Raw genomic sequence first — 26,535 nt, forward strand, 5'->3', positions numbered from 1 at the left:
TGAGCTCATGCCTCTCACTTGCCAAAGTGCCTTTTGGGGGTTCAGGCTGGTTTGCATTCCACAATGTGCACCCATACTCCTTATTATAGTTTAAATGTGATTTTCTAGATAGTTGGGTATCCTCTGAAATACCTTATGTAGGAGCAAGATAGCTAAGGTTTGGTAAAACCTGCCTACAATGTTTTCTGAACCTTGTTCGTTCAACTTTTTAATGGTCATTCATTCTAATCTAATTTTTTATCAGCTCAGTTTGATATACTTTTCTAAAAAATTCTCCATTTCTTTTATATCGAAGTGTATATTGGCATAATATGCTTCTTAGTGTTCTCAAATGATTTATAAATATACGCATCCATTTCTGATTATTAATATTTTCCTGACTTTTTTTTTCAAATCAATCTTCTTAGTGTTTTACCCACTTTTATATATAATTTTTAAAGGAATATTTTTTTTCTCTTCTTCATTTTTGTGAATTCTTTATTATTTTTCCGCTTCCAGTTTTTAAAAATCTGTTTCACTGTCCCAAGGTTCATAACTTGTAATTTAACTCATTTATTTTTTATCTTTATTTTATTTACTAAATCTAATACTATAAATTGGCCTCTATGCATTAGTCTAGCTGAATCTTGCATAGCGCTTACATAGAACTTTTATTTGTAACTTTCATCATGAATCTCTTTAACACACATTAATTTTCAAGAATTTTTAAACTTTTTTCAAGAATTGATTTCACTTTAATTGCTTAGTGACTACAAAATGTCAGCTATAATGCACTTCTTTTGGGGGACTCTCTGGACACACCCCCACAACCACCATATATTTTATAGGAGATCAACCTTTTCAGTTTTGCCATTCGAATGACACACACAATTTTAATTTAGTTATTCTTTTGCAGAAGCCGTCAGATGCATATAGAACCCATTTCTCCTTCCTGGGCAGATAGGCAGTGAGAACTTCCCCGTCAGCCTTTCCTTAGGGGTGACCATAGGCCGAAGTTGGGGCCAAAGGAATGTGGGAGAAAGTGTTGGCTGCACTTGGGGGGTGGTCATTGTGGGCTTATAAATTAATATTCTAGCGTATGTATTGAGTAGACAGTTGGATATACAATTCTGGACCTCAGTTTGTCTTTTAACTCTTTATCATAGTTACAGTTTTTTCGTAATTCTTTCCTGTATTCTGTAAAATCTAATTCTCTTCTATTGGTTAATTAGTTTCCTCAATAGTATCTAACCTTGTATTTAATTCATCCATCAATTTTTTAATTGCTAGAACTTCATTTGGCTTTTTAAGAAGTTCTACTTCGTTCTTTTTCAAATCTCTTTCTGTTCTCAGTTTACTATTTTATTATGATTTATATTACTTTAATCTTTTAATGATATGATTGTTTTGTAGTATTTTCAGATTGCTGTAGCTCAGATTCTTGGGATGCTAATTTTCCTCTCTGTTTGTTTGCTTCTCCTCACACTGAATCATTACTTCTTATGGTTTGAAACTTTGTTTTTGAGCTCGTGTTGTCCTCATTGATTTTTCTGTGGGCCCAGGCACTTTGGGCTCTTGAGTCATTTGGAATCTGTTCTGTGTATTCCAAAGGTTTCACTTGACAATAGGTTGATTTTACATCTTGATTACTTTAGCTCTTCTATGTCAGAAGTTAGCCAAGGTTTTGAATTTTCCTTTTTTTCTTTTTGAGAGTAATTTGTTCATACTCTGTCGTGGACAGTAGCAAGCTTGCTTTTTTACTTGGGCTTAATATCACATCTTCTGAACTAGCATGAACATTAAAACACAACCACTAAATGTTAGGGTTTATATCTTTATTCTGTTTCTTACTTTCTCAGGTCGTAATGACATTTTTATGCATTTATAGCAAAAAAGAAGTGTTAAGTTTTCCATTGTAATTATTAATACAATGAATCTTGTTATATTTAAAATGTCTATTAGACATCCAAATGTAGATATCAAGTAGATAGTTGTGTATACAAGCAGAGACCTCCGTATTCAATTGAATTTATATAAAATATATATATGTGTGTATATATATATATATACATGTATATAATCCTAATCATAATCCTCATAAAATAGAGAACACTGTTGAGAGTTCAAGTTAGATCAAGACATGAGAGGTGAGAACGTGTTTGGCTATCTAGATGCCATTAGTGACCTTGAACATCATCTGAAATCTTGTGAATAAATAATGAAGAGTTAAATAATTGAGGATAGAGAAGTGGTTAAAACAACTACAGAAAATTTAGAAAGTTTTATTTTGAAGGGGAATAGTGATATGGGCTATATCTTGAATTGGTCATAAAATCAAAAAAGATTTCTGTTTCTTTGAAGTTTTTTTAATGCAAAGTTCTTGGATAAGTTTGATGATTAGTGAATATCTAAGTTTTCTCAAATTTTTCATGTTTGTCTCATGTTACCTTCAGACGTGCTCCATGTCCCATATCCTTGCACTCACTAAACTTTGTTTCTGTTACTTGTTCATTTGCCTGCATCTAAAACCTCATCTGTGAAGGTAGGAGCAGTGACTGTTTGCATATGCCCCCTGGGAGCTGTAAAAAAGTGACACATGGAACAAATTTCTGTTTCTTCAGCATAGAACACAAAAATATATTGATTGTTTACTACATATGTTGCTTTTTGAGTTCCTCCATGTGCAGCCAATGATTAGAGTATAGTAAGGATAGTTTATTCTTGTGATAATAAGCTATGTATAAAACATGCTTGTTAATATGTTTCATATATACATATATACACATATATATGTAAATACACACATACATAGTGTTCTATGTGCAACAGCCCCTTGAGATAGGTGCTATTTATTACATTTAATGTAGTAGAAAAAATCTTTACTATCATGGATGTCAAGATTTCTCCTGGAGCAAAATGATGGAATCTGTATTGTGAGATTAGAGCTGCATTTATCCTAATCTAGCATAGCCTCTCTAGGTAATTTTAGGACGTTTTCGATTAGCGATATGGCGTCATCAGCATGTGTCTAAATTGGTGCCTCATTCTGGGGAAACAGCATAACCACACGCAGATGGCTCGCTGCCTATGAGCAAACCAGCTGTAGGCGTTAGAAGTCTCTCCATTTGCTCTCTCGTTTTCAGCTCGTGATATCAACAGCACACAGTTATGACAGAGTGAAGTCCCATTTTGCAGAAAAGGTGATCACTAAGTCAACAAATTATTACATTGGGACTTAAACGAGAGGTTAATCCTTATTCTACTGCAAAGCCAAAACAAACAAACAAACGGTTTCTGGCCCTTTTTCATAATCTGAGAATCTGTGATATCAAATTTGATGATTCTAATTTTAAATTTGTGGTTATTTAATAAGTAAAGCACAATACTTATTGTTATGTAAGAATTGCTGTATCTACATATTGATGTTTTATTTTTTAATACTGAGCAATCTCCTTAATCGATGTCTTGTGATATGTATATATTCAATAGTTTATTTGGATGCTCATTCTTTCTTTTGCATTTGAGTGTTTTATTAACAAGTTCATGATCATATGTACCAAGCTCACACACACAGCTGTGTGCATGTATGTACGCACGTACGTGCGCGCACACACACACATGCACGCGCACACACACACGCACATGCAGCTGTGTGCATGTATGTACACACGTACGTGCGCACACACACATGCACACACACATTCATTCGCTGCAGTCCAGTCATCTCCACAGTACCTCCCTCCTCCTCCTCCTCCTGGCCTTGGCGTGCGTTCATACTTCTGCATGGAGAAACTTTCAATCTTTCCTCCTCATATAGTAATTTTTACTAAACTGTTCAATTTCAGAATATTTCTCTCTCTTGGAAACTTTGCTGTTATAGCTGCTTTGTGTATATATTTTCTAGCATACCTCTAACATTCTCCTTTCCACAGAGAGTACCTAGTTTTCCTGTTTTTTCCTTCTGCAATCCTGGAAAGATACTAGATTTTTTTTCTTCACTTTTAAGAAGGTTTTTCAAGAAGAGAATCCTCTTTTCTCTTCTTGATGTTGTGATAACTACGTGTGATTTCTAGCTCAAGAAAAACTCACACACTAAGAAGACTGTATCATTTAGAACAGGATAAAGAATCACAATGGCTTCAAAGAACAAAGTTTTTTTTTGTTCACTCTACATGTCCTTCCAATGACACAAAGTGAGTGAGGAACCAAAAGGGACAAAGGGTTCATTTCAACACAATTACAGATGCGTAACAAAGAAGGCATGGTGAACAGTTTGCTTCAAATGCCTAAAGGTAACCAACATCCATTCTGCCTACTGACATTGCCCAGAGAAAGTCATATGGCTATACTTGAGGTCAATAGAAAGATATGACCATGAGATTTCTTTGGGCCATGCTTCTACCTTGCATGTGTGGGGCATTAAATATTTATTGACTACCTAATAGGAAAAAAGAATCTTGAATAAATGCATAAATAAATTTTAGCATGTGACAAGGCTTTGAAGGGAATGAACAGACCATATGAAAGATAATGTTTAAATACTATCAAGCATTATTCCTATTTAATTAATCAAGAAAGCATCTCAGAAGAAATCATATTTAAATGAGAGTTGAATGATAATTAGAAAAAATCTGAACTTATGGAAATAACATATAATACTTTAAAATTTCCTGTATGCCGTTTTATTTTTCCTTCAAATAGATGCATATATACTTACTTGATTTGTTTTTACCAATCTCTCATTATATCACTTTAAGCTATAAGAAAATGTATTTTAGTTTTGTCAGCTCGCTACAATCAAAATCATTTAAGCCTTGCTACTTGATGTGTCAGCTACAAAATTAAGTCTAGGTAGAAAGCAGTATTCTTGTAGAGCATAAACTAATGCATGAGTCCATAAGCCATATACAAAATTTAAAGCCTGCTATCAAATCCTTGACTCTCTAGTGATGTAAATCTATTTGATAAACAAATATTCTATCAAAAATATCTGTATACAAACACATTGTATATATTTTCTATATCAAGACCCAATATTATTCATATCTGCTTATAAAAGGATTGCGAATTATATTTACTATCTAGTTGCATGGCTTCATATTTACAGATTATATACTGACAAATAATATGAAGTACCTTATATTTTTCACATTTTTCATTCAGATTTTCCTCCACTAAAATAAAATACAAATATGTCACACCATCGTTTTATGTATTTCTACCATTAAAAATACATTAAAATAAGCTTGCTCTAAAAGTGCATATGGACTATTGACATTCTCTTTTCAAATGCAAATCATTAATTCTTTAAATGAAACACCTATTTGGATGTCTTCTAATTGGACATCTATAAGCAAATTATAGAGAAAATTGAGATTTCAGATAACAGCATCAAATATATGCATGGGGATTATGATGTATGACCCTAAGTGCCTTCATCCCTTACTGCAGCTTGTATTCACAGAGAGACCTGAAGGGAGGATCTTATCACGAGAATAACAAAAACTGAGTGTTTGGTAGCAAAGACCAATAGCTTTGAGAATTAAAGAAGAAATTCATCTCTCTCCAGAGAGTAAAATGGAGGTGGTGGTGAATTAATGAATTAAAATGTCAAAGAACTTGTGAAGTCTTGAAGATAATGCCTGAATATAAGATGAAAGCCAGGCATGCTATATTGTTTTGATAAAATGAAAAATACAGTTAGGTTGGCCGTAAGCAGTTTGCATAATCTCTCAGACTGAATAGAGAAAAAAGAGAAGATAATAGGGAGAAGTTATGTGAAAAATGTAGTGTATAATAGGTACTTGGCTAACAATCCCTTTGACCGTTAACTTAAAAAAATAAATCTTTATATTAATGAAACATTTTTTCGCCAGAGTGAAATCCAGTTTTCATTGAAAGTAAAGTTCTCCTGTGAGCATAATTAAAATGTTTGGCTGTGGATAGAATTTGATAGGTTTTCTCACGTAACCAAGTATGGCCAGGCCAGATCAGCTGGCCTCCACTTTAAGCAGGATTCCATTGGCCCAGAGTGTTGCACCCTCCACCAGTCCAGATGTGTCTTCCTTGTGTAATTTTAAGTGCTAAAAAAAAAAAAAAAAAAATTCTAGATCATCTCCTCCTAGGCAGGGAGACTTCTCGTATTTCATTGCTCGGTTAGGTTATGTTCTATCTTCTTAAAACAGTTACTGGCAGGAATAAAGCTTACTACAGTTGGCCTGTACCACTGGTCGAATCGGAGACGCTGGGCTTGGCTTGTTAAAGCCAAGGCCGCTGGCCCCAGCGTGAGTTCCTGCTTCAGGTCTTGGATGGAGTTCCCAGATGAGCTGACGCTGCGGGCTTGGGAACCATTTATTCACTGAGAACAGACTTTGACTAATACGTATCCCCTCCAGAACTGGAGAATAAGGTGACGTTCCCTGAGCAAATGGCTGAGCGGAGGAGCGTGAATGCTAGGGGTCTGCCTACAAGGATGGCTGGTTTCCTTCTTCCTTCCTTCTTTCCTTTCTATATATGTCAAAGGTTGTTTTTGTTTACTTAACTCCATTTAAACCAGCCTAAGAGAACTGGACAAATCTAGTGACAAAGCATTGACCGTCAGAAATAATTCTGCTAAATCACAAAGGTATTTAAATAGTTATAACTAGGTGCATAATTCCTGAGAAAAAGCCATCGCTTTGCAAATTTGTTGTAACTTATGTTTCATTAAGCTCTGCATTATTTTTGTGGCAAATTACTTGTTTGATAAATCAAGAAAATCTTTCATTAAATGCTTCATCGTCATTCCAAATAATAGAATCGTGTTTCCTGTTAATATCTCTGCAAAAGAATAAGGTATATGACCTGACGTTTGCAAATCGTATTCTAAAGAAATGAAAAATACGTTCGCATAACATCGTAAATGTTATTTGGGATGTAAAACACTGCGATGAGGGTGGGTATAAGCTGGAGCATTGCTGTCAGGTCAGCGAAGGGACTGTGGCAAGTCTGCCCAGCCAGCTGGGGTCTAGCTGCTTACCCAGATCTGTCAGTTGTCAGCTCCCCCATAATTCTGACTTTGGTTGGGGGGCCGGGGTTTGTAAGGCAACAGCTGCAAGATACCAGGCATCGCCCCGTTATTCGGCCCTCACCCTGTCAGAGGATACTGGGGGGCACATGCTTTGGATGGTAGGGTGTGCTGTGGTTGACCTTGGAGCCCTCCTGCACCTTCGTCCTCCTGGTGGTGGCCCGCGGTTTCTCGCCAGGTCCTGTCCTCCCGTCCACACTCTCCCTCCCTTCCCCAGACCGCTACCTGTTCTGTTTGGAGTTCTGAGTTTCACAAAGGCCAGGAGCCTGCTAGTCGCCAAAGCCATATCAAAATCCGCTTTACCTCACTTTTCTCATAGCAAGTGCTTCACACTGTTCTGCGTTTTCCCTTACTTAACAGAATATTTTGGAGATATATCACTATATAAAAGGCTGCCATATTATACTTAATGGTAATAGTTTTTTTTTTTTTAATCAACTGCTTATGATATTCATTCACTATTAACAACAAAAAACACTGCAATAAATAGCTTACATATAGCATTTCACACAATCTGTGCACATCTGTAGAATGCGTTCCTGGAAAAAAAAAAGTCTGGGTTAGATTTTAGGTGCATTTTTTTTTTTTTTTTTAAATCCATGATACAAGATAAAGTGCATTCTGGCTCAGTTCCCTCCATTTGAAACACAGTTGTGTGTCTTATTCTCTCAGCCTGTGTGGACTGGTTATTGGTGCGTCTCTTTAGAGCCAACTTTCTGGAATTGAAATGTGTGCTGTACCTTGTATGCTTCCTTTCTTTCTGTTTAAGACCCAACTCACTGCACTGTAATATTCATCTCTATTCAACCACTGAAATGTTTTGCTGAAATCAATAATCTTAATGTTAAATTTAACAGATATAGTTCAATTCTTTCCACGTCACCTAAGAATTTCATACTGTTAAGCATTTCGTCTTGCTTGAATTTCCTCTATTTTCTTGAATTTCTTGTTATATTTAACAATACCCCATTTTTTTTTTCTCCTGTCTCTGGAGCAGCCCTTCTTTTAAATGGTGTAGATTCTTCTTTCTCTTCTGATTCCTTTCAAACTGGTGATCTTGGGATTGTGACCTCCATTCTTTTTACTTCTCAGTGAAATTTTACTACTTTTATAATTGCAAACTGCAGACTTCACCTCTTACCCGAGTTCTTGCCTCTTTCTCTCCACCCTGCAGACTATAGTATGGTGTTCCACAGGCACATGCATCTCAACTTTTCCAAAACAATGTATTTCCTCTCTTCCAATCCCTCCTCTATCTGTATGGATTCCCACTCAGTGCTGAAGCACAAATATAGGAGTTATTCTTAACTTCATCCTCTCTCTTACCATCCTCATCCTATGAATGAGGAGATTCTGTGGGTTTTTATCTCCTAGTGGTTCGACTGGTCTCGACCCTCCTCATCTCTGCTGCCAGTTCCTTAGCCAGGCCTTCATCTTTCATCTGACTCTTTGCAGCCTTCCGACTGGTCTAATTTCATCTTGTGGTGGCCCTGACGATCCGCCCTCTATGTTTAGTCTTTTCTTTTGAAATATAACTGACATAGAACATTATATCAGTTACAGGTGTACAACATAATTATTCGATATTTGCATATATTGGGAAATGGTGACAGTAAGTCTAGTTAACATCCATCATCCTACTGTTAAAATTTGATCGTGCTGAGAACTTTTAAGATCTACTCTTAGCAACTTTAAATATACAATGTCATATTATTAACTATAGTTACCATGCTGTATATTACATCCCCAGGACTGATTTATTTGATAACTATGTTTGTACCTTTTAACCATCTTCATCTATTTGACCCCCACCTCCCACGCCCAGCCTCTAGCAACCACCAGTCTGTTCTCTATCTACAAGGTGTTCGCTGTTTTTACATTCCACATATAAGTGAGATCATACAGTATTTGTCTTTCTGTCTCATTTCTCACTTAGCATAATGCTCTCGAAGTCCATCCATAGCATCGCATATGGCAATTTCCTTTTCTATGGCTCAATAATATTCTACTATATATAGTATTTTCTTTATCCATTCATCCATCAGTGGACATTCAGGTTATTTCCAAGTCTTGGCTATGATAAATAATGCTGCAATGAATATGCAGGTGCAGATACCTTTCTGACTTAGTGTTTTTATTTCCTTAGGATAATTCCTCAGAATTAGAATTGCTGGATCATATGGTAGATCCATTTTTAATCTTTTGAGGAACTTCCGTACTGTTTTCTGTAGCGGCTGTACAGATTTACGTTTCCACAGCAATGCCGGGTTCTCTTTAGTCCACATCCTCGCCAATGCGTTATTTCCTGTCTTTTTGATCAGTCATTCTGACAGGTGTGAGGCCATATCTCATTGTGGTTTTGATTTGTATTTTTCAGGAAATTAACAAAATATCCTTGGATTTTCTTCAAGTATTATAACATGAGGAACTATGGGTTTTTTTTCCTTCATAGTTTTAATAAAGATGTTTTCTATAATGACAGTACAGTTAATTTGCACAGAAAATTATAAATAAAAATGAGAAGCAACATTATTAATAATCTGAGGCCAATTAATGGGACCTGTGAATGTATGTCTTGTGTGGTGTTAATTATAACAAGACGGTTTGGAGAGCCAATCACTTCACGATAAATTCACTGTTTCTTCATAGGACAGGCCACTGACCCCTGGTCTCTGAGCCACAATCAGGTGGCTTCAGAAGGATGTGAGGAATGGCATGACTGCAGCGGCACAAAACCTGTTTTCTTAGAAAAAAATCATTAAAAGCAGATAGTCTGCTAACTTTCGTAGTTCTGCTGATTTGGCAAACGAACCACTCTTGCACTTACTGTCATTATATTTTATTCCGCTTTTATGGGTATGTGATATCCTCTTTTGGAAAGCATACATACAACCTAAATTTGCATACATACAACCTAAACATGCAAAATGTATCATTCCCTCGAGAACACAAAGAATTGCATTGTGTTTTGTTTTTTTGCCGCTGCAGCCATGCACAAACACGTCTTCCACTTCCAGTTATATGCTAATCATAACATTTAACTGCAGAAATGCAGAGTTCCAGATGGAGCTGTGTCATCCGAGTCCTTCCTGAAATGTCTTTCTCCTATGTCAAAGGAAGTTGCTCTTCTTCTGACGTCCCAGAGTAAATTATAAACAATGGAATCCCCGTTTGCTTTTGAAAGGAACTGTCGGACCTTCAACGTGCCTACCATAAACTAAGCAGACAACACCAAGCAAAAGGAGCAGAGCTGACTCGTGCGAACGACCGTGTGGAACAAAGTGAGGCCGAAGCAAAGAAACTCAGGTTCCGAGTGGAAGGGCTCAGACAGAGACTCGCACAGGAAGATGACAAGGTAGGTACCTCCTAAGGCAGCGCATGCTCGTTAGCCTCCCGAGAGCTTTCTCTAGCATGTATAAAGCATTTTCTCCTTTGTTAATATAAGGCACTAACCAGGATAAAATCTTTACAATCGAAACACTAAAATCAATGTAAAGATTGCAACTATAAGGAAAGAGAAAATATTACCTGAACAACATGCTCACCTTTCTGGAACTAATAGTCTGATTTTTTAATGCATGTTCTAGAGCTTCTATCGAAGGTTCACAAATAGCCAAAGTAAAACCCATGAATCACTGAGATAGTAATTAGCAAAAAATTATCATTTATACACCAAAAAGACAGTTCGTGGACCAGGAGCACTTGAACCAGACGTGGAATGAGGCTGAGGGATGCACTGGCCTACGGCATCTTACAGGGTGAGGGGGTGGTGACTGCTTAGTCTTCACAGTGACTTGTGTCAGCGTTGGAATTTGCAGGTCTTACCTCATGTGGAACCTGGGAAACTGTTCAAGTTCCATGTTTTCCAGAGGCATAATCAAGAAATGACCAAGGTTAAATTCATCTCACAAAATAAGCTAAATTAAGCTGTTTGTGTGACTAAATGGGTTCTGTCAGCTCAGGGAACCTTCCAGGTTGGTCTTTGTTTTTGATTTTAACACTTCAAATATGTTTTACCATAAGCGTACGTGTGTGTGTGCATGTGTGTGTGTGTGTTTATATATGGCCATGGTATCATTAGAGGTTGGTGTTTTAAAATTTTAAGCTTTAAGCCTTTATCAGAAGAATATTAAACATGTCATGATTAAATATTGAAATATGTTATCCTCAGTGCTCTCTGGTGTTTAAAAGTATGTAGCCATCTTATTTTGTTGTGTAAGGTCATGGGTTTATGGAGTATTCTAGAAGGTAGAGCCTGTGATGTCCTGGAAGCACACCTACAACAGGTAGGTGATTTCAGCTGAAATCACAAACAAAGAAATATTCTTTTTTAAAGAAACAGTCGGGAATGTCAGTGTGATTGTGAGACTGTCACCACATGGCAGCAGTTACTTCAGATGGTGTTCCAGCCATGGCATCTGCTCCTGTTGGACAACTTTTGAGGCAAAAAAAAAAAAAAAAAAAAAGTAGTTCCCTGGTTAGAAAGACTGTTTCAAGATAACGCCAGTTGGAACTTAAAAAAATTTTTAAAAACTGAATTACTTTTCTAAGGGGTAATTCAATAACAGAACACATTCCATATTGAGATTTTTAACCCAAAGTATTCCAAGTCAAGCAAACTAGATTTTCTTCTCTAATGACATTACATGAAAACAGGATCATTTGACCAGTGAGACTCATATGTTGTCCCCTGCTCTCACTAGCATTGGCTTTTTGGTGGACATTTTATCCTTGATTTTTTTTTTTTTTTAAATGAAGATGTGTGTATACGTTTTAGTCATGTGTGCATGTATAACAGGGCTGGACTGTGGAGGAGTAAGTCAGAAGAGGAACTCAGTAGGAAGGCTCATGAGAATGGTTATAGGTGTCTGTATTATCATGGCCATTATTCCTGTGAATAGTTTTAACATGAAAGTATTTATTAGAGGTGGTGGTAAAGAAACCTCTGTGTTTGTCAGCGTAGACTTTAGAAATCATTTGGGACCGAATCGTTGGCAAGGAAGTGGTAAAATTATAGAGGGTTTAAGGGCTCATGAAGTATTCGTTATGAAAGGTCCGATTCAGCCGTCTAGTTATGTAATTTTTAAAGACGGCTGTGGTCTCGAGGATGACCATATTATTGATTCCTCTCTGCAACAGAATTATTCTTCCCACATTAGCATCAGGCTTGGCCACGTGCCATCTGCCTTCTGACGCCTTATGAGCAGAAGCAATGTGTGCCGCCGCCAGAGGCTTTGAGAGCCAAAACAGGGCTCTGCCGTGTCGCTTTGCCTAAGTGTCTTTTCTGCCCTGTCTGATGTCATGAGGCCAGCATGTCCAAAATAGATATTATTTTCTCAGCCTGAATCCGAAAATGAAGAGGATTTGGAGCAGGCGAGCCTTTACTGACTCAAATGGATCCACATGGGTTAAAAAAACAACAACAAAAAATATCAGTATGTGTTGTGGTAAGCCACTAACATTTGGGATTTATTTGTTCCTACAGGAAAACTTAGTTAAAGCCTACTAGGATGGTCATTAAAATAATACAAAGACTTTAGATAAGAAATTGGTTCCAGTGCCAGAAGTAGATGGCAATTCAGCTTGTTGAAGGCTAGAATGATGGTCTTGAGATATTTGGGGTCTTGAGATATTTGGTACCTTGGTGTCCTGTAGTGCTTTGGAAGACTGGTGATGTACAGGATGAGCTTGTGGTTTTAGGTGAGTAGGTGTGTCCCTGGTAGTTCCTGTCTACTATTGGTGCATTTGACAAGCACATAAAAGAAAGATAACTCAGAAAAGAATGGTCAAGATTTCAAAGAGATATGTAAGGTAATGATAGAAATTTAAGTAGTTCTGTGACTTCCAAGGTCTGATTTTTATTTTCAAATAATAAAATATAAAACTAAGAATGTTTTTGAACAATGATGGTCAATTAAAGTTGAGCTTTCTGGCAAGGACCAAATCTGTGGTGTAGCCACGAAGCCTGTTAACAGTTCTGCATCCGTTCAGATCTTCCCTTGTACAGTTGTTCAGCTGAACAAAATGGCACCAGGGAGAAGAAAAGGAGATTGTGCCCCCACCAGCACATCTTATAAATTCAAGGGAATGCACGTATCTCAGACAGTGGAATGTCGCCAACAGAATTGCAGATGACAGTTGACCTATGGGATTTATTAGAATCAAATAGAAAAAAAAAGACTTCTAAGTTTTTGTGAAAGTTATACTGGTATAAGAGAGACTGATTTCTCAGGATTTGAAAGAATCTTTTATTTTTCCAAACTTCCATGGGCAGGTAGTTGGCTGAGCACGCTGTCAACCACCTGAGAGGGAATAATCCCCATTGCCACATTCAAATATGGCCATGGTATATAATAAGAAGGACCTCCTAGAGTGTAGAGCCAAGGGCCATGGAAAATGACAGACTAGGCTTCTATATTCAGGGAGCAGAACCTGGGCCAAATAAAGGAGCATTTTCCATGGACAGAATAGACACCCTGTGGAACATTTGTTAAGTTAGATTTCATAAATATTTCCTATTTATCCCTTTTTTTTCTTTAATATATTTTTATTTTTCAATCACAATTGACACATTAATTTCAGGTGTACAGCAAGGTGGTTAGACATTTATATAACTTACAAAGCGATCATCCCAATTAATTTAGTACCCACCTGACACCATACATAGTTATTACAATATCATTGACAGTTTCCTGTGCTATACTTTACATCCCCATGAACATTTTATAATCGGCACTTTGTACTTCTTAATCCCTTCACCTTTTTTACTTAGCCCTCCAATCCTGCTCCCATCTGGCAAACATCAGTTTGTTCTCTTTATCTCTGAGTTTCTGGTTTTTTTGTTCACTTATTTTGTTTTTTAGATCACACATATGGTATGTCTTTCTCTGATTTGTTTCACTTAGCATAATACCCTCTAGGTCTATCCATCTTATCATAAATGGCAAGATTTCATCCTTTTCTGTGGCCTAGTAATATTCCATTGTACATATGTACCACTTCTTTGTCTATCAATAGACACTCAGGTTGCTTCTGTATCTTGGCTGTTGTAAATAATGCTGCAATCACCATAGGGATGCATGTATCTTTTTGAATTAGTGTTTTCATATTCTTTGGATAGATACCTAGAAGTGAAATTGTTGGGTTATAAGGTAGTTCTGTTTTTAATTTTTTGAGAAACCTCCATGCTGTTTTCCACAGATGCTGCACCAGTTTGCAGTCCAACCAAAAGTGTACAAGGGTTCCCTTTTCTCCACATCCTGGCCAACACTTTTTTGATTCGTTGATAGCCATTTGGACAGGTGTGAAGTGACATGTCATTGTGGTTTTAGTTTGCATTTTTTTTATGCTTAGTAATGTCGAGCATATTTTCATATGTCTATTGGCCATTTGTATGCCTTCTTTGGAGAAATGTCTGTTCAGGTCTTCTGCCCATTTTTTAATCAAATCGTTTATTTTTTTGGTGTTAAATTGTATGTTTCTTATGTATTTTTGACATTAACCCTTTATTGAATGTATCATTGGCAAATATCTTCTCCTATTCATTAGGTTCTTTTTATTTTGTTGATGATTTCCTTTGCTGTCCAAAAACTTTAAAAATTTTATTATTAACGTATACAGTACATTGGTTAGATATTTATATCGTTTATAAACGATCCCCCTGATGGCGCTTTCTCTCCTCTGGCTCTCCACCTAGCCATTGCATTAATGCTGACTGCATGCTCCATGCTGTGCTCCCCATCCCCGTGACCATCTATCTACTATTAATTCGTATTTAACCCTTCACCTCTTTCTCCCAGCCCCTCAATGCCCCTTCCCCTTTGGCTGTCACCAGATTGTCCTCTATATTTGTGAGTCTGTTTTCGATTAGTTTGTTCTTTTTGTTTCTTATCTTCTGCATATAAGTGAAATCATATGGTATTTATCTTTCTCTGACTTCGCTCAGCATAATAACCTTTAGGTCCATCCATATCATTGCAAATGGCAGGATTTAATTTTCTTTAATAGCTGAGTAATATTCCAGTGTATATATGAATCATAACTTCTTTATCCGATTGTCTATTTATGGGCATTTAGGTTGCTTCCATATCTTAGCTGTTGTGAATAGTGCTGCCAAGAACATAGGGATGAAAAAAATAAATTAAAAGAACACAGGGATGCAGCTCTTCTTGTTCTTTGATTTATTGATAGCCCTTCTGACAGGTGTCAGGTGATATCTCATGGTGGTTTTAATTTGCATGTGTCTGATTAGTGACCTTGAGCATCTTTTCATATGTCTATTGGCCATCTGTATTTCCTCTTTGGAGAAATATCTGTTTAGGTCTTCTGTCCATTTTTTAATTGGATTGTTTTGTTGTTATTGTTGTTGAGTTGTATGAGTTCTTTATATATTTTAGATATTAACACCTTATCAGATGTATCAAAAGCGAATATCTTCTCCCATTCAGTCAGTTGTCTGTTTATTTTATTGATGATTTCCTTTGCTGTACAAAACCTTTTTAGTTTTAGTCTCATTTGTTTATTCTTTCTTTTGTTTCTCTTGCCTGAGGAGACTTATCCAAAAAAATATTGCCAAGAGCAATGCCGAAGAGTTTACTTCCTGTGTTTTCTTCTAGTTTTATGGTTTCAGATCTTACATATAAGTCCTTAATCCTTTTGAGTTTATCTTGTATATAGTATAAGAACAAGGTCCAATTTTCCCAAAACCATTTATTGAAGAGATTGGCCTTTACCCCATTGTATATTTTGCCACCTTTGTCATAGATTAGTTGCATATAGGCCTGGGTTTACTTCTGGGCTCTCTATTCTGTTCCATTGATCTATGTGTCTATTTTTATGCCAGTGCCATGCTGTTTTAATTACTATAGCTTTGTAGTATAGTTTGATATCAGGTAGCGTGATACCTTTAACTTTGTTGTTCTTCAAGATTGCTTTGGCTATTCAGGGTCTTTTGTGTTTCCATATAAATTTTAGGATTTTTTTCTAGTTCTGTGGAAAGTGCCACTGGTATTTTGATTATTTATCCCGTCTATAGGGAAGTGTTTAGTGTAATTTTCTTGTCCTTGTTTCATTATAGTATATTGAGTGCGTAGGGGGAGGGTGTAAATTACTCGCATTTTAAGTACATAGATTTCTGGAGCAAGAGAAAACACATTAGATCCAATGTAGATATTATAATGAGATCTTTGACTTTGAGTCTAATGCCGTCATTGGAAGATTGCTCGGGTAATTTCTCTTGGGGAAAGGGTAAAATTTTTTTAATGGAGACAGGAAAACAAAGTCTGTGACCAAGAACATGGGCCGTATTATAGAGTGCGTGTGTGCAGGTACGTGTTTTAGTATCCGCTGCCTTTCCCTGTGGGAGGATTATGGTCCCAAGCATGAATGGTGGGCATGGCCCTGTGACTTATTTGGCAGATTAAATTTGTGCTGCTTTCCAATAGAATCTTTTAGAACCGTACTTCCACATGGAGAAGTATTTGGATCTATTTCATATTTGAAGCTTAGAAATAAATGCATTAAAATATACATTTAACACACAAACTATTTCAGCGTTCTTCACCTTTACACCTAATCAGTTGATTACCAAAGAGGATGAACAGAAAGCACAATTAACTCGCGTGGGCTTCATTATCTGGATGATCTGATTGCAGTTGTCAGGGCCTCATTTTTGTTTCTGATAAAGGTCATTACTGTTTACGGTGGTTGCAATGAAACCAGGCTTCACGGAAATCAGAGTGTGCATTAGATAGCAGTCAGCATTTCCACCATGTGACTTATTCTTGGGAAGCCAAGAAAATTCTGTCAGTTTCACTGCTGAGCTTTTCATTTTCACAGAGGCAAATTCTTCAAATTACAATGAGTTAAAATTGACATTTCGTTAAAACCCTCAAACACAAAGTTTCTAACTCTCACAAGTCAGCAGACTTTAAATAAATGGAAATGAGATATTAATCCTCTATACTATAGAAATAATAGATATCTTGGGGACCATAGAAGAAAACCCAGGGTCTGATTAAAGAAAGGAACAAATTTTAAAATTCCATTTTTAGATGAGTTGCTTTTCTTAAAGCAAATTTATTTTAAAAATTGAATTTGATGTATATTTGTTAGGAGTTAAACATTCTTTTCTCATGTCATTGAAGTCTTTCTGGGAATATATATTACATTATATAATGGCAAAACTTAATTGGAACTTAATTATCATGATGCAGGACTCATTATATATATATATATGTATGTATGTGTGTGTGTGTGTGTGTGTGTGTATATATAATATCCACGTTAAAATACCAAAATAACTGACCACTTTAATAAATATGGTGAAAAAAGTCTAACGAGTAACATGATAATGCAATAAGCAAAATTGTTAGAACAGATGAAAGCTGAATTCGGAAGTCTGTCTGTAGTACATAAGACACAAGGAGTATAATATAAATAATTACTAAGACACATGGGTTCTCTGCACTGTAGAACCAGTTTCCAGAAGGCTAAGGGACAAACTGAGATAATGTTTGCCAAAGAATCTAAGTTTTACAAAACAATGTCACATCCCATAAAGAAGGAAAAATACATGGAAAATTTCAACTATTGCCCTACCGTGCTATAATATTACTTCAGATTATTGACTTCAAACACTTGGGTAATTTTACGCATAATTCCAGTCACTGTTTGCAAATAATATTCTCTGCTTTGTAAGTTGCCATAACCAGTTTTCATGTTGCTATGTAATTTCAGAGTTGATATTTTAAGGGATGGTATAATATTTGTTTCCTTGGATATAAATTTAATCAATTAATCCTTCCTTATTGAGAGTCATTTAGATTTTCTTTACCTAACATAACTCTACTGATGACTTTTAAGTCCTATTGGAAAAAAAGAGTTTTATAAGTGTATAAAGATATAAATATAATATGGCTCTTCATGTATACAGTATTCCCTATTTTCTATGCTTACTCTTGACTTTTCTCTATTTCTTAGTAATAGCTTCTGCAAATAAGAGGACTTTCAAAATAGTTAACATTTTATGTTAACTATAAATCGGATAAAGTAGTGACTCACCTGTAGATGCCTGTGATTCGCAAACTGTCCTACAGAGAAGGAGAGTTAGTTAGCATCCGCCTAGTCATTGCAAAACAAAAGTTCTATGGCAAGGGGAAGAAAAGCCTACCTTATAGATGACATTCATGCTTCTAGTAATTCATTGATTTCTTCTTCAGACTAGCATTATTGATCTAGGTGCTCAGTACAGTTATAGATGTGATTATAAAATATATTCCCAGTGTAAGGCTTAATGTCCAATGCAATAATTTTCTAGCCAAGCTGCACACAGAAACACTTTGGAAGATTTTTTAAATACTCATATTCAAGCCTCATCTCCAGAATCCGAGTCAGTCGTTACGGGCAGGGCCCGTACGTGAGTATTTTTTGAAAGCTTCTTAAGTGATTCTAATGTCGACTCAAATGTCAGAACCACTGGTCTAATGAGAAAAGCCTGCCACCTCAAATTCATAACTTTGGTCCCCACTGAACACATAGATTTATGATAACAGATTTTACCAGTAGAACATAAATATAATGGCTAGCTGCCGAAAAGAGGCTTATTCTATTGTAGTTGGTACCTGTTAGAATTGTGAGATGCGAAATTAATTAACATAATGTCTTCTACTTTTGATAGAAATTCAAAACATGAAAAATCACTTAAACAGATAGAAAAAATAAGAATACTGTTGAGCACTGTAAGTTCACACGGAACTGTTAGTGTTTTTGCTAAAGGCATCGTCAGTGTGGCTTTACACTTAGCAATTATCACCTTATTATTACAGCTTAGCTAATTCTGGCCTCACATTTTAATGGTTTCTGGTGTCAAAAAGGTGAATCTTTTTAAAAGTCTGATATTATCAGCAATGATGAATGTGAGAGACACTGTGTTTAAACCCACAAAACACTAATTATCTAAATAACAGCCGGTTTTTAAACAAGTATTAGAAAGGACACAGAAATCTTTTCCTGGACCTAAATATATTTAGGTAAAATCTCGTTAATTTACACCCTGCTAATTTTAAGATCATGATGTTAGCGATAAACTGAAATGCACATTTATCTATGAAAAAGATGTGGTAAGCGTTTCAGGTAAGATTAGAAAGAAAGAGGCCAGCTTCAAGTTCACGTGGGGACACACGCATTGATCATAGACCCTGGAGCTATGCCGAACTGTAAAAAGCAGCTCAGTCCACTTAATAGTTATTACTTCCTAACCTCTGTGTTAGATGTTAGGATACACTTGGGTTCTTCCCCAGAAGAGGATTTCAGTGTAGCAGGGGATATTCAAACAGAAATATATGTAGTTAACCATAACCGAATGTCAAGATGGTGGTATTCACAGCAGTCCCAGAAACAATGTGCCATGTTTCTTTTCCCTCTAGTGCTGAAGGGCTACTTGCAATTATGTGTTTGTTTTAATGATCTGTTGTCTGACACCCCTGCCGGAGTAGAGGGGCAAGGACCCGCTCAGTCTGTGCCTCGCCCAGTCCTAGCATTCAGCATTCACCCAGTGCTGACTTTGATGTCTCTAAGACGAAGACACCGTCGGAACCGCGCGAACAGAAGCCGGCAACCCAGTTCTTTCTCATCTAACTCATCCTAATGACTCCTTCACTTTACCAAGCACCTCCCCTGTCCGGCAATTCAGCTCCGCTTCAGAACTTAGCAACACGCCAAACCTATCACGCATGCCACATTCTCAGCTAAGACTTATTGTGTGAGTAGAAAATGTAGCCTAACGTAGGAGCTGAGTAACACCAAGACGTTTTAAGGCAGGTTATATGGAAAGGTTCAGATGAATCTTCCCTTAGCTTTTTCTGTCCTTTTTTTGTAAAAGCAAATATCCTTTTTGGATTTCATTCCGTTAGTGAAAACAGGTACTAAGGTAGGTCTTTCGTGTGAGAATTTCCCTGGGAAGTCAAAGTTCTCACAGCACTAGCGCAGGTGTCTCTTGAATGCAGTTGTGGGGGGCCCTTCGCTTCACGCCATTTCGGCTTATGAAAGGTTTCATAGGAACGCTCTGCTTCCAGATAGTGGGGGAAGCCTCTGTGTGTGTGTGTGTGTACATGCATAAGGATTTTATACGTTTAAAGTAAACCAACTTCCATGAAGCATACATTCCATCGCTGCTACAAAATTTTACAACAAGCATGAAAGAGATATGTTCACTTCGGTCCACAAGACTTCATCCTCTCTCTGATCATACCAGTGGTATTTTGACCACTTCCTCTTTACCAAGAGAAAAACTGTCAAAGTCATAAACGTTCTCCATATTCTTAAAGCCGGTGGTCTATATTCCCAGTCTCCATCTTTCTCAACATCTCGTAGTAATTTGACACTGCCAGTAAGTTCCATTCTTAAAGTAATTTACTCACCAGGCTTCTAGAAGAATCAGCATTGCCTGGGTTTCGCCTTCTGCTGTACTACTGGATCTCAGTTTTGTTGATTTCTCTTCATGTCTCCAATTCTACATCTGTGCCTCCAGTCACCCTTCACTTACTAATGCTTAGCTACACGCATCCCAAAGTTGGTGTCTGTAAGCCTCGTGGCTTTAGATGCCATCCGTGTGCTGATAACTCTCAAATTTATACCTTTAAGCCTGCTCCTCTTGCTATTCTATATCTCAGGCAAAATAGCTGAGTCATTTTCGATGCCTCTCTTCCTCCCTTACTCCATATAAAATGGATCCTCACATTCTTGAAGTCTTATGTTCCTAATATATCATAAATAAGACCACTTATTTCTACCCCAAGACTGCTAGCCTTGCTCAAAACAGCATCATCTTGTCTGTGTTGCAAGATGTTAATTGTGGGGACTGGAGTGAGGGTGAGGGGGCACGGTGGGTACATGAGAACTTTGCCTTCAATGTTTATGTAAAATCTAAAACTGGTCTAGGAAATAAAGTCTATTAAAAGTCCCTAAATTCCTATGTGGCACAAGTCTATTTAATTTGTAGTCAGTTAAACATCTCCAGTATTATAGCATTTAATTTCGGAATCTATACCACCAAACTTGATTTCTCTTTAAGTACTAAGTATTCAAAATTAAATTCTTTATAGCATATTGTCTGTTAGAAGAACATGGTCTTCTTGGAAAAAGGACTTATAGTTCTACTTTTGAATATTTTTTACTTAAATGACATTCCTAAAATTAGGTATGTAGTAAATAGGGTTTTCTTAGGAAAATAACCGGTGGCCTATTGTGATGGTAGTTTTTCACAAATTTTTCCGAATGACAAAAAGAGTGAAAAAGTAATCCTTAGTAATGCAACATTTCTTTGATGTGTACAGTTTTTTTTAAAATTAGAATTTCCTTTCTATGATATAAAATATCCATCGTCATCTTAATAGAAAATATTTTAAGATGTGAATAGTTAAGTAGTAAGTATAAACTTACCCGAATTTAGGAAAAATGGCAACTCCAAGGAGCCGCATGATCTTCACCTGAGCACACAGATGGAGAAAGTCTCACGCCGGCCTCTCTGCATGAGATGGTTTCACCCATGGCCTGGCGTGGAGGCGTAATGGGTCCATTGTTAAAGTCATTATGCTGTTCGATCTCCGACAGCATTCATGAATTTTCCCAATCCATTTCTCACTTTATTCATTGATAATGCATTCAAAGCATGTTCGTTTGCTTTCATTTATTCACTTACCTGATAGTCTTTATCAGGAGGCTGAATGTGCAAGAACTTGTGCAACGTTAGTGGAAGAAATCTCAAATGGTTTACAAGTAGTCTTAAGTAAATGGACAACAGAGTTCCAAGCCAGTATCTGTTACAGCACATTTTTGTTATGAGGCATTCGAAATGAGAAGCCCCACGCTGGGTGATGCGCTTTCCCATTTAAACGTAACTTATATGCAAGGAGATATCTGTCAAATATTTCTGTACTGTTTCTAGAAACCTCTAGCCAAATGCAGACTAAACTGATCATGTCATGAACTCATCCAGCCTGGAATGTACTCTGTTGGAAAAAACGATCTTTAAACCAGCAGTTCTCAACTCCGAAGTTCCCAGAGAACCTTCCTGGAGGTTGGTGACTTTTATAATAATTTTCAGATGCTTTTTTGCCATTTTCACTATAATGACCTTATATCGATATACAAAATAAACAGCAGGTAAAACTGTTTACAGTTGCTTCCAGCAACAATGTTGCTCTACTGAAAGAATGTTTACTATCTTCTCAGTTTTTATACGGTACAGAATGAGAACTGAATTTCTATTTTAAGAAATATGCTTTAAATATCGGTTATCTGTCTTTATCCCATCAACGTGAATCAGTTTCCTTTGACTTCTGAAATATCACTAAAACTTTGAGTGGAAATGAAGTGTTAGAGTTAAATTAAAAGCATGCCAGCTTTAGTCTACTTACTATTTAGTGGAAGAAATATTTTCTTTATTTTAATATGGTATAAATTTTGTAATCATGACTACATTGCCACTTACCATTCCTTCCTGTTTTTTAAAGTAGCTTGCCTAATGATAGGGAAAAACTTAAGTTAATCATAAATTTATTTTTACTGGAAAATATTTTAAATGTTTAAATATTTTACTGTGTTTTAAACACACACTAATGTGGCAGTTTACTCCTTTTTTTCCCTATATCAAGCAATTCAGCTACTATTGTAAATGATTATTTCAGAAAATAATCAGAATTATTCAGAGGAAATTAATCAAAGTTTCCTGGTGGAGAGATCTGGAAAGATATGGCTATTGGTTCAGCTATAAAATAACTACTAAAATTAAAGTAGATACATGCAGGAAGTTTGGAACTCAGAAATTTAAATATAGTTCAACAATGAGTCACAGGTCATGAGGCTCTTAATAAAATTGCAATTTCCTGTGTTGTCTATTTGAACCTTATTCAATAAAAGGATTTAGTTCGTTTTGTCTTATATTCTTGTATAAATGCTTTTAAATGCCTATGAATTGAAGATCTTCATTCATGAAGGAGAAGATGCGGGATAAGTAATTTCCCTGAATACGTTTTAGTCATGGGAACTGTCATCTAGAAAGTTGTTTGTATTGTAGAGGAAAACATTTCTTCTTGTTATACATTTCTTTCTTATAGTCCTTTTTAGAAACTTAGGAGTTCTCTTCTAAATTAAAAAATATTAGATTATAATGTCTTTTCTTTCCTCTCTGGGAAATTAAACATTAGACCTTTGATTTATAAATCAATCATAAATTATCACTTGTTTTCCCTTCACATAGTTTGTATTTCTTACTTATTGTATTCTGCTTATTTATAAAACACCTTTTGAAGACTTTTTCTGTTTCTTTTCTACTTATTCTCTTTCATAAATTTTATTTTGAAACAACATTCATTCTTTGTCTAATTTAGGATACCTAATTGTTGTTTTAATGATAGATTGAGCCTTCGTAGTACTCAATTAACCAAGAGTATTTACTGATTTTTCAAAATTCCATTAGTTCCTAATTTGCTTTTCCTTTGTTTTTGTTTTTTTTGTTTTTTTTTTTTTTTGGACTCTTGTCATGAGGCTCTTAAAATTGCCATTTCCTGTGTTTTGTGAAAGCAGATTTCTCTGACTCACTAATAGATTGTTACCTCTGTGGATGGCCTACAGTGTGGCAGGCACTGTCTTAATAACTGGGCTCAATTGCTAGAACGCAGAACATTGAGTTTCCAAATCATGTTATCATAAATAAAATAGAGTAGTTTTGTGGTGAATTCTCTTGTCCTTAATGTTTAAATTCCTTTAAGAAAGCTTTATAATTTTGATTTTATTGTACCTTTGCATTTTTGTAACTGATGTTTCGGCAATTTTTTTTTTTTTTTTTTTTTTTGGGTTAAAATGATGAGGAGTAACTGGATTTTTTATACCTATATTCAACATCAGTTGGAGATTAAGCCTGGTGGTTCATGACATATGACAGCAGATTGAAATTTGGGACACAAATGGCAATTTTATTTCTTGAGTTTCACGATGATGGAATGAATTCCAGTATCCAAAGGCAAAGAGGCACGTAGCCCAGTGCTCTTAAAAAGCTTCCTTTGAAAGCAGACATCTGCTGTGTTTTAACTGAGTAGAATAGTGAAGTAAGGATTGTTTGCTCCCTAGGTACTTTATTAGTGTTCTCTCCTATTCAGTCTTGCTAAGAGGAAATTGGGAAATACGTATATCATGTGATGATCAAATACAGGTGCCGTTGTTGAGAAAATTAATATTATTTGACATTTTTTTTTTTGTCTTCCTTTGATTTTAGAGAAGACATTGTTTTTCTCTGCACAAACACGTTAGCATATTACTCAGTGCAACTTGAAGTCAGTTTTAATAAAGACCTGTGTCAAAACCCTTGCGAGACACTGGTTACAAAATAAAATACCCTTAACATTCTCTCACACATCTAATGAGAATATTCTGCTCTCTGGAAAGAGATGCTCTAAGCTGTCTTTGATTTGGATAAAATTAACACCAATTAAGTGCTTCTTATCAAGACACCACACCATAAACATTTAATATTGCTGCCTCAGGTGATCCAATGGAATCCTGAAGTATTCTCTCAGCTACAAATTGGCCACAGGGTATCGTTGCTTAAATTCTGCAGTTGCTATGGTACCCTGAACAAATTCCCAGCATTAGTCCCTCTGGGCACAAATTAAGACTCACCAGCATTGTAACATGTCAAGTGATTCACTTCCACTGGTCATGATGCTGGTTTAACTTTAAAAAGAAAAATAGCTCTGAGCTGGAATAAAATGCTTATATTATCAATAATCAGATTATCATCTGGGTTAATACATTTTAAAGCAATGCCAGTACTTTTAGACTTATTAAGGCATCAATGTCCATTTGTCCATTCAATTTTTAAAGAATATTTAAAAGTTCATTATATAAAGCAATGAAATACTGAGTCAAGTGATACAATTATTTAAGATAACAGTCTTAAAAACTTTGTTATCACTGGATGTATTCAATTGACTTAATTCTAGGGCATCTACAAAAGAATGAATTTCGATTTAGCTTAATATATAAATATTATTTCAACTAAAATGCATGCCATATTTACTTTTAAGTTTTATTGAGATCTAATGCATGAACCATAAAATTTACCCATTTAAAGTGTTTGATTTAATTCAGTGGTTTTTAAAATCATAAATTTTGCAACGATTACTAGCATCTAATTTTAAAACATTTTCATAATCCTAAAACATATCAGCAGTCATCCCTCATTCTCCCTTTACCCCCAACACGTAGTAACTGCTCATCTACTTCCTGTCTCTATGTTGGATATTACATATAAATGGACACATAGACTGTATGGCCTCTTGGGACTGCCTTCTTTCACTTATAATGCTTTCAAGGTTCTTCCATATTGTTTCATGGATCAATATTTCATTTAAGTGGCAAAACAATATACCATTGTATGGAGATACTACATTGTTCTTCATTTAGTCAGTTGGTGTCTGAGTTGTTTCCACTTCTTGGCTATTATGAATGATGCTGCTATGAACATTCACATACCAGTTTTTGTGTAGCTATGTTTTTATGCCTCTTGGGATTGCTGGATTATATGGAAAATCTACGTGGACATGTCTCGGGACCATCAAACTATTTTCTAAAGTGGTTGCACTATTTTGCATTCTCACAAGCAGTGTTTGAGGGTTCCAATTTCTCCAGCCTCACCCACACTTGTGGGAGCCACCTTTCTGATTATAGGCATCCTTGTGGTGGTGAGGTGGTATCTCATTGTAGTTTTAATTTGAATGTGTCTAATGGCTTATGGTGCTGATCATGTTTTCATGTACTAATTGACCCTTTATATATTTTCTTGGTATTAATATACAGATCCTCTGTCCATTTTTAAATTGGGGCATTTGCTTGTTTTCCGAGTTGTATATTCTAGATACAAACTTCTCAAATATATGATTTGAAAATATTTTTTCTCATTATGTAGATTATCTTTTCAACTTCCTGATAGTTTTATTTGGAGCATAAAGGTTTTAAAATTTTTGATGAAATCTAATTTGATTTTTTTTCTTTTGTTACTTGCAGTTTTGGTGTTGTATACGAAAATCATTGCCTAATTCAATGCTATGAAGATTTACTCCTGTATTATCCTCTAGGAGTTTTCAAGTTTTAGCTCTTATAGTTAGGTCTGTGTTCCATTTTTAGTTGATTTTTATAAATGAGGCGAGGTAGGAGTTCAACTTCATTCTTCTGCTTGTGGACAACTAGTTGTCCCAAAACTATTTGATAAGAAAGTTATTTTCCTATCAAAATATATTGGCACCCATGTCAAAATCCAGTTGACCATAAATGTAATAGTTTCTTTCTGGACTCTGGACAGTTTTATTCTATTGACCTAAATGTCTATCCTTCTGCCAGTAGAACATTGTCTTTATTACTATAGCTTTTTAGTAAGCGTTGAAACCAGGAAGTGTCAGTTCTCCAATTTATTTTTTTTCTAATTATTGTATTCT

General features: G+C 35.9%; 1 protein-coding gene across 1 annotated transcript in view; it reads left to right on the plus strand.

The window, feature by feature from the left end:
* CCDC102B (coiled-coil domain containing 102B) overlaps nucleotides 1–26,535 on the plus strand; it is a 171,012-nt gene that overhangs the window by 110,996 nt on the left and 33,481 nt on the right. Inside the window, exon 5 of the mRNA XM_025048125.1 lies at nucleotides 10,230–10,400. Within this exon, the coding sequence (XP_024903893.1) occupies nucleotides 10,230–10,400 (171 nt within the window). The remainder of the gene's footprint in view (nucleotides 1–10,229; nucleotides 10,401–26,535) is intronic.

Source organism: Pteropus alecto, unplaced genomic scaffold (genome assembly GCF_000325575.1).
Source record: "Pteropus alecto unplaced genomic scaffold, ASM32557v1 scaffold14, whole genome shotgun sequence".
In the NCBI taxonomy this organism is placed as follows: domain Eukaryota; kingdom Metazoa; phylum Chordata; class Mammalia; order Chiroptera; family Pteropodidae; genus Pteropus; species Pteropus alecto.